Source organism: Balaenoptera physalus (assembly GCF_965194825.1).
Source record: "Balaenoptera physalus genome assembly, chromosome: 10".
NCBI classification, from domain to species: Eukaryota; Metazoa; Chordata; class Mammalia; order Artiodactyla; family Balaenopteridae; genus Balaenoptera; species Balaenoptera physalus.
Window position 1 is genome coordinate 29,056,578 of NC_138889.1, and position 9,363 is coordinate 29,065,940.

Consider the following 9,363-nt stretch of genomic DNA (forward strand, 5'->3'; position numbering starts at 1 on the left):
CACTATGGAAAACACTATGGAGTTTCTTCAAAAAACTAAAAATAGAGTTGCCATATGATCCAGCATTCCCACTCCCAGGCATATACCCAGACAAAACTATAATTAAAAAAAAAAAAAACTATAATTCAAAAAGATACATGCACCCTTATGTTCACAGCAGCACTATTCACAATAGCCAGGACATGGAAACAATCTAACTGTCCATCAGCAGATGAACAGATAAAGAAGATGTGGTACATATATACAATGAAATACTACTCAGCCATAAAAAGGAATGAAATAGTGTCATTTGCAGCAACATGGATGGACCTAGAGATTATCATACTAAGTGAAGTAAGTCAGAAAGAGAAAGACAAATACCATATGATATCACTTATATGTGGAATCTAAAATATGACACAAAGGAACTTATCTACAAAACAGAAGCTGACTCACAGACATAGAGAACAGACATGTGGTTACCAAGGAGGAGGGAGGGAGAGGGAGGGATGGAGGGGGAGTTTGGGGTTAGCAGATGCAAACTACTATATATAGAATGGATAAATAACAAGGTCCTACTGTATAGCACAGTGAACTATGTTAGGAACCTACATTCTAATGATTTCCTTTAGGTATTTCTTATGTTCACTGAAGTTTGATAACCACTAGCTCAGATGAAGAACTGTTTAATATGCCTCAAATAAAGCCTGTACAGGAAGTGATTTCTCAATGTTCTATTTATAAGAATGTTCACTCTTTCTCAGTTCCCCACAACAGCCGCAACAAATCTCCAGCCTTCAAAGAGACTTCCAGCTCCCCTACTTCCTAAATTACTCTAAGCTGGAATTTTCAACTTTATGAGATGCTCATAATTCTAGATATTCAGATCCTGTCCTGAAGTGATAGTTGAGGAGCAAGATTTTTTCATTCCATCTCCCAGCAGTGCATTTTTGGTGACAGTAGCCCACTTGCAGACAAACATTTCTCACCTGAGAGAGAACTGGACAGAAAATATAAGCAGACTTATACTGGAGATGGGAGGAGAGTTGTTACATTTACCTAACCTCTTAAAATATAAATAGGCCACTCAAGGAGTTCCAGTAGAAGAATACTTTTCCATCTGCTCTCTTTTTAACACAACTTCATTCTGAAGTTTTGCTTCAGATGGCAGGTGTAAGTAAAATTCAAACAGGTTTGCATACTTGAAAGTATCTCTTACAGGTTGGGTACGAAATCTAAATATTTTATTTGAACCAAATATAACACAGAAAAAAAATCAAACAAAAAAAGAAATAATATAATTGGATAATTAAATAAGAACATCCATTCATTTATTCTGAGCATTTTATTGAAAATCCACTGAGTATCAGGTACCATGCTAAATACAAGATAAACATAAGAGTATCAAGATTAGAGTAAGAAATTAAACAGAGGAACTTTGAATTTTGACCTAATCACTGGTTCATGCATCAAATAAGGGCCTGCAAAAGAAAACCTAGTCAGCCCTTGTAAACATTCTCCCTACTTATGCCACTTAATTTTTTTTCTTCCTAGATGTGTGTGAAATTCACAGTTACCAATGTCTATATCTAGAGATCACCCACTTATTTTACTATCATATTCAATAAAACATGTAAGTTTGTAAACTTTTACCTTCAGCTCCCTATGATAGAGGCAACAAGATAAAACAAAAGTGAATGAAAACAGCAATGATGATATAGAAGGGAAAAACACATAATAGCACTCAGGTACTCTTCCCACACATCTCAGAAAACTTCAAGGTAGATAAATTATATACTAAAAAGGAATATATAATCACATCACCTCTACCTACAGACTAATAATCACTGATGTCATTTCCCATAGTCAAAATTTATCTTTAAAATGAAGGGCTAACAATTGAGCTTGTAGCCAAGCAAGAATAGAGTGCAATACACAAAATGCAGAAGTCATTAGCTGGATAATTCTTGCATCTCACAGCATAAACCTTTGAACACTTGTACAGATTAGTTTGAACACAATGGATGGGGAGCTCTTGAAATTCTCAGGCAAGTGAAATAAGCAGTTTCTCTTTCACCTAATTTTTTTCCTAATTTAAAAGTAATTTGTTGTGAAATACCCATATTCTACCAAATATATATGTTCTAGTATTTTTATAGAATTTATAGTTGTGGTACTCATACTGCCACATAATAGCAGTTTGATAGAAATGTTTGAATCTACAATGATTACGTATACTTGTGTACACACATGAGGCATAGCCAGGGAGCCAAAAAGGGAGTCCAGTTTTAATTTTTTTAATGGATTGACTGGATGATGCCAACAAAATTAACTCCTTATCAATTTTTTTTAGGTACATGACATCAGTTAACCTATGAACTCTTTTAATAAGGTTACTAGCAAGTAAATTATTGAGAAAAAATGAAATATTTTAGATCATTTGAAGGCATTCAAATTTGATTGAAGTTAATGGATCTCAACTTGAAACTATCATTTACTGAGTTCAAGAAATTTTACAAGGAATATTGCTCCTCTTTCACTACAAATTATAAGGTAGTCATTATTCCTACTTCACAAAATAGAAAACTAAGGCTCTGAGGAGGAAGGAGTTGGCTTTCCCAGGGCCTTACATATATCAAGGGGCTCAGCAGGGAGTTATTCAATTTTTCTGTCAAACTTCAAATCTTTGTTCTTTCAGTTCTGCTGTGTTGTTTCTGATGACTAGGGATGAGTTAGAAAAAAGCAATAGATGGCCATTAAATTCTGATTTCAGATTATAGTATCTAATTTCTACAAAAGTGAAAACACTGAACTACTAGAATACATTTTGTTTGATTTCTAATTTTAATGAATCTATTGCTAAGAACTTTATTACCCATATTGAGCCCCAAATTTTTAAAACTTCAATTAAAACACATAAATTTATCAAATATCTAACCTCAAAACTATATTTTATATATTTTTCATTATTTACATGTTAGTTACACTCACAATTTCTAAGGTTTTATTTAAGGTTTTACACATCAGAAAGTTCATTTTATTTAATACTAGGAGAGGCTAAATATGTATTTTTTATGTCCTTTCACTTTTTCATAGGCATGTATCAATATAATTTCTTTTCCAAAAATAATGAAACAGTTTTTGGATTTTTGCTACTTGAATTCAAGCTTCCCTTCCTTTGTCTTTCCTCACTGTTCTTTGTTTCTTGGACTATTCCCTATGTAAGTAGCTTTCCTTCCTTTATATGCCATCCTTCCAGTTCTGTTACTTTTCTTCCTGCCATTCTGCTCTCTATAGCTTCTGAGGTCTTCAAAGCCATCTGTAATGTTGTAACAGCTAGTAGTTCTCTGACAAGAAACCTAGGAAAGCCTTGCCCCTGGGTTGGTGTCCTAGAATATCTCCACTGACAGGCTGACATTAGCAAACCCAAAACCAATGTCAAAATGAGAGGAGTCTAAGCAACTCTCATTTATAGACATAAAATGGAAATAAATGAGACCCTAAATTCACCCTTGATGTAAAATCTCCAACTGTTTTTCCATATGTGTTCCCAAGTAAATTATTTCAAAATAAACAATGTAATAAGTGATATATGCATCTTCAGCCAGGTTTTTAGGGTTATTTTTATTTTTACGGTTGCACCTCAGAGATTCATAGTGAACAAAACTAACCAAAGTGGATGATAAATAAAACTTCCCCTAGACATCTCTTCAACAATTGGAGTTCTTATATTTTACCTCAATACAGTTTCCTTAGAATAAAGTCTATAATTAAAGAAGTTCCATGAGGTCAAAAAACGGGAAAGTTTTGTTTGGCATTTGTATCACCAGTGCTTTGCACAATACTTGCCACATTGCAGATCCTCAAATATTTTTTAACAACTAGGTGGAATAAATAGTACTTTGATGCCCCTACTTAAGAAAGTAATTTACTTTCCTCAGTTTTAAAACTCATAGTAATATGTCCTTGCTTTTTATTTCATATGCCATTGTGACAGTTTATTGAAAGCTTGACAATACAATATGTCTTCGTAGACTGTCAGAACAGGAAGGGACCCTAAAAATAATAACTTACAGATGAGTAGGATCTTAGACAATAAAAGTAATATGCGCAGTGATATACAAGTATTTAGTTGTCCAAGGCACAATGAATGAGAACGTGGTACCCTGAATTCCAGAATTTTTTCAATTTTATGAATTCAATTTACTTTTATTATTAAAATAGTATGAAAGTATTATAATCTTTATAGCCAACATCAATGCACCTAAAAGTAACTCTTAAAATATCAAAAAACGGAGTTTGAATATTCCATTGATCAAATTACTAGCTGAATTACTTGGCAATATCCTAGTATTTATTAAATTCACTTCCATTTCCCTACTTGCAACTTATCCTGAATAAAAAACAAATAAATCTCCAGTGATTGAGACAATATTCCACGATGAGAGCACTAAGAACACAGGAGCTTCCACAGCAATGCAAGTAGGTTTGCAACACTCAAAACAACTAGAAATTTCCATCTAAGAATGCTCTGTTAATGGCTGTTCTCAGAGGTTTTTGGGGTTTTGTTTGTTTGTTTTAAGTTGTTTAGCTCTAATGAAAGGACATTAGATAGCACATAAGTGTTTCAGAGAAGTTTAGAATGCTGACAATGTAGCAGAACGAATCTACTGGAACTTTTTGAAGCAGTGTTCTAGCTTGCCAAACAAAAGAAAATGGGGGTGGAGAACACAGAAATAAGCCGCTGCTTTGAAACATACTCTCTGTTTTCTTTGTGTTACCAATTCTATTGGTGACATGATGGTTAGCCAATGAGAATTTGTTTATACATGCCTTATGAAGTTGGAATTGTTTACACTATATTCACATGTATGTTTTCAGCATAACAGCTGAAAGACCTTTTTCAAAATAGAAAAGAGGATTTCCCTGGTGGTGCAGTGGATGAGACTCCGTGTTCCCAATGTAGGGGGCCTGGGTTCAATCCCTGGTCAGGGAACTAGATCCCACATTCATGCCACAACTGAGAGTTTGCATGCCACAACTAAGGAGCCGGGGAGCCGCAACTAAGGAGGCTGCCTGCTGCAACTAAGACCTGGCGCAACCAAATAAATAAATAAAATTTAAAAAAAGAAACAAAATAGAAAAGAATTATAGCATGGAAAGTACATACAGCTGTTGCATATTTTTGATTATTGCAATTATTTTCAATTTCAAACTTCTTATCCTGAACACCATTATCTGATTACATGCTTTTTATCCAGCAAAGAGTCAGAGTCATTCAAAGTTTACCTTTATAAAAGGTAAAAATCAGAAACTATTTCCTACCTCTTATTTTGGCAGTAAATACTTGAGTTCAGTTTATTTTATCTACTTCTCACATAAGTTGCTGAGAATAGTCTTATGTTAAAGTGGCATTGCTAGAGGCAGTGCCACAACTTTTTAGAAATTTGTAAATTCTGATTCTTAGGCAAAAAGAAAACTCCAGGATTATAAAAACAATTCCCACAAAAAACTAATAATTATCTTTAGTAAAATCATCATATTAGATATGAATCTGTTGTACTGAAGAATTAGTATATTGCACAAACGTTGCTTTGGGTACTGACATAAAACTACAGATGCACAGGATTACTGGACTCCTTTTATAAAGGCTTATGTTCAACAATTTGCAACATCAAATAGTTCCTAAGATTATGCTTCCTGGTAAATATTTGCATTAAGAATAGCAAACAGTAGCTAACCCATTCTGAGTTTTGTTTCCTAGGTTATCAATGAAAGAAGTGGCTAAAGGTAAATTGAAGAGGAAATGCACAAAAAAAGGAAGATGACAGAAGAGTAGTTTCATTGCTAAAAGGTCATACTCTATTAATGCAATGGCCACAGGATATTTGTAGGATTGCCTGGTACAAGTTCCCAGTCTCTCTGGATCCCATTCTTTCTCAGGTCCGTCCTACCATAAACTATAAGAGTACTTTCAAAAGGGAGACTCAAGAGTAGGCAAACAAGATCAATGTTCCGATTCATTTTGGAAACTTTAAAGAAGTAAAAGTCTCAGAGATGGATAGGTAAAAGTGCTGTCAGTAGTTGAAGTCTTTGTAACCAATCAAGGTGAGAATAAAAGGTGGATGGTGGTTTGACACTGAGTCTCTCTAGGATTCTGTGTGCAATGGAGTGAATTCCTTCAAAACAGAGCTTATACAGTCAAAGACAGAAACAGAGGTCTGGCATTACTGCAAAGAGTAAAAGTCAAGAGTAGCTGAAATGCCTGAGCAGGAATGAGGCAGAAGTGCTCTGGAAAGATGCCTAGAACCAGGGGGAGTCTAGAGTACACCTGGAACTGCTGAAACAGACACCCCTAAATGAGCACAAGTTTAGAGAGAGCTAGGAAGGCATTTATTCATTCAACAGATATTTATGAAGGGCCTAATAAAAGGAAACCATGAAAAAATGAGGGAGAAAGCACTAAAGAATCCAGGGAAAAGAGAGTGAAGGATGAGGTAGGGGTGCAAGAACTATCAGAGAGATTTAGAAAACCAGACACTAGGGTTACTCACAGAAGAAGGTTGAGCCAATAAATGCCTAGTGACTAAGAAAAAAAGTATATGAGGTAGTGAGAAAACAAGAGATAAGAGGTTTCTTCATCAGAAGACAACTCAAAAAAGTATCTGACAACCAGTTCCCAAAGATCTGAAGAAAGGAATGCAACATAGAATGCAGTTAGCCTGCAGAATTCAAAGATGTCAGAGAAGGTCATGCTAAGAGCAAGAGAGTGTGGGAAAAGAGAGGAAGAGTTTCCTGGAAGGGAGTAGGAGTTCCTTTGGGACACTGGAGACCAGAGATGAAAAACATGGAAATGGGAACTGCGGAACACAGTGCCTGGGAAAGTTTGGGGGAAGGAAAACAGGTGGGCATGAAGGAGGACCTAGGGCCGTCAGGGTGACCGCGACGAAGGAGGGTTCAAGGCTGGAGGTGGGCAGACAGACCTCTGAATCAGGAGACCCCGGAGGAGTGAAGTCTTCCTCCTTTCCCGTACTCCAGTGCCCCCTTCACCAGAGCCCAAGGTGCGGGTCTTGCCCTGGCCTTTGGGAACCGTAGGCCGAGAGGAGCAAGGCCCGGCCGCCCCCCAGCGGTGGGGCTCTTCGCACACACCCGGGCTAGCGTGGCGCCAACTTGCCCGATCCCCTTCCTCTCTCCTGCGCAGCGGCCCTCCTTCCTCTCCCCGCTCACCGAGGGCGCCGTCAGGCGGCTGATGCTCTCGCCCAGAGAGTCCAGGTTGACCCGCCTCCGGCGCTGCGCTCTCCTGGCCCCAGCCGTGGCAGCAGTGGCGCCGGCGGCTGCCGGGGTCGGGGCGGCGGCGGCCGCCGCGCTGGGCTCGGGCGGCCCGGGCGGGCTCCGGCTGCCGTTCCAGCAGAGCCTAGACAAGGGGCACTCCCCCTCCTCCTCGGGGCTGGTCTCCAGGTAGTCGGAGCCCAGGGAGCTGAAGGACTCCGACGAAATCTTCCTTCGAGACATGCTGCTGGCGGCTCTGCGGCGGCCGAAGCGGCGGCGGGGGGAACGCGGCTGGCGGCGGCGGCGGCGTTAGGAGCGTTGGGGCCCCTGGGCGCTGCTGCCGTGCTCGGCTGGGAGTGAGTCCCCGGAGCCGCGGAGCCTCCAGAGCCGACTGCTCATGGCGGGAACTTGGGGCGCCGCGGCACCCTGGGGCCCGCGTTTGGCGGTGGCTGTCGCCTCTGCTGCTGCTAGCGCGACGCCACCTCAGCGCCCGCCTCGGCGCATCGCTGTGGCCGGTCTGCCGCTCGCGGGGAGGCTGCGAGTGTGTGACCGGGGGCCGCAGGGCGGGGAGGCTGCGGCCCGCACAGTCGCGGAGGCAAAGGCTTCTGCCGCCTGCGCGCCTATCTCGCCCCCCTTCCCCTAGCTCCTCCCGCCGTTCTCCTCCCGCCTCTCTCCCATTGCTGCCCGCCTACTTCCTTCTCCCTTTAAGCACCCCCTCCTCCGTGGTCTCTCTCTCTGCCAGCATCATGTGTCGCCATCATACTCATTGGGAGTCTGCCTGGCTTGTCGCCACGTTTCAGGAGCAGCAAGGACACTTCGTCGCCGTCCTCTGAGCGCCACCCCAGCTCCCACCGTCCCCTCCTCCTCCGAGGAGCGCACGTTGACATGGATCAGACCAAAGGGCCCCAGACCCAAATGCCCCACCCCTCGTCCGCGGAAGAGGCAGCTGAGGCGCAGACTGGCCCTGGTGGGCGCTGGAAGGGAGAGGGGCGCGGGGCTGGGGACGGAAGACCTCCCTCTGGAGCCACCTCGGGGAAGCCTCAGAGCGTTGAAGTGGGGGTTTAGGGTCCATAATTGACCTTTCCCTCCGAGTTTATTTAGGAATTTCTGAGGCCAAGGGGAAAGGCCGAGCATTCCAGTCCGCCCATTCCGGAGGAGTCGCTTACAAGGGAAAGGAAGGGTCAACATGTGGGAACCCGTCCTTCTGGAGCAGCTTGTGAGGACGAGTGTTCTCCGCCTCGGTCGAGGCTGCGTGGGCTCGTAGCGAGCCCAGAGCCTGAAGGCAGTGAATGAGGACAGCGTCTCTTCAGGGGAGAGCCCTGTTGCTGAACATAAGCCGGGCTGGGCGCGCCGGGGTCCTGGCTCCCGCCGCCTCTGCACTGGTGCTGGACAGCTCCGCTTGCCACCTGCAGCCGCGTTTGCAGGCGTTGCAGACCCAGAGACAGTTCCTCTGCAGACTCCACTACCTAGGACCCGGGGAGTGATCCCCTGTCCTTCATTCTCCCGGCTCTTTGCACCAAATATACGATCTGTTTGCACTAGGCTACAAACGCTGCTCGGAAAGCTAACGGGAGTGGAAGAAAGGCTTTTCAAAGCCCAAGAACAGCCTCGCAAGTTTGCGGTGGAACTGCTTCATTCCAAAGCTTGCCTCTTGGCAAACCAACAGCCGCTCTTAGCGCCTGTCCCCACCGCGCTTGCTTTAGCTCCAGGAAAGCCTCGGATTTGTTCTGACACTGAGATGGAGGCAAATAAGGGTCCCTGGCTGTGATACCCCTGCAGCAAAGCAGATGAGAAGGCTCCCCACCCCTTCTCCGGAAAGAAAAGTTCAGCGCTTTAGCTCCTCAGAGATACAGAAGCAAAATCAGTTTTTCTTTTAAAGGTAAAGGGAGATAGGTTTCTGGATTGTATTTATTTTAAATTTAACAGACAAAGCAAAAAACGTTTGCTGTACCACAACCCCAACTGGCTTTTAACTCTAAATCTTCCCAATTGTTTATGAGGACCCAAATAAATATAAATGCTGTTTGAAGATTCCATTTACATTTTGGGAAAATGCACTCAAATTGCTTCAGAGATATGCCTTAATCTCAGATTTGAAATAGGTGTTAAAGATAT

The 9,363-nt window shown here is 42.1% G+C and overlaps 1 protein-coding gene across 3 annotated transcripts in view; it reads right to left on the bottom strand.

The window, feature by feature from the left end:
• Positions 1 to 8,465, bottom strand: part of GUCY1A2 (guanylate cyclase 1 soluble subunit alpha 2) — a 413,705-nt gene extending 405,240 nt beyond the window's left edge. For 2 of the 3 annotated variants that reach the window (XM_082409921.1, XM_082409923.1), the window contains exon 1: positions 7,207 to 7,496. In XM_082409921.1, coding sequence (XP_082266047.1) covers positions 7,207 to 7,491 — 285 coding nt within the window. In that variant the 5' untranslated portion in view covers positions 7,492 to 7,496. Of the gene's footprint in view, positions 1 to 7,206 lie in introns of all 3 variants that reach the window. The other variant, XM_082409922.1, reaches the window with a different exon arrangement.
• Positions 8,466 to 9,363: the final 898 nt, after the last annotated feature.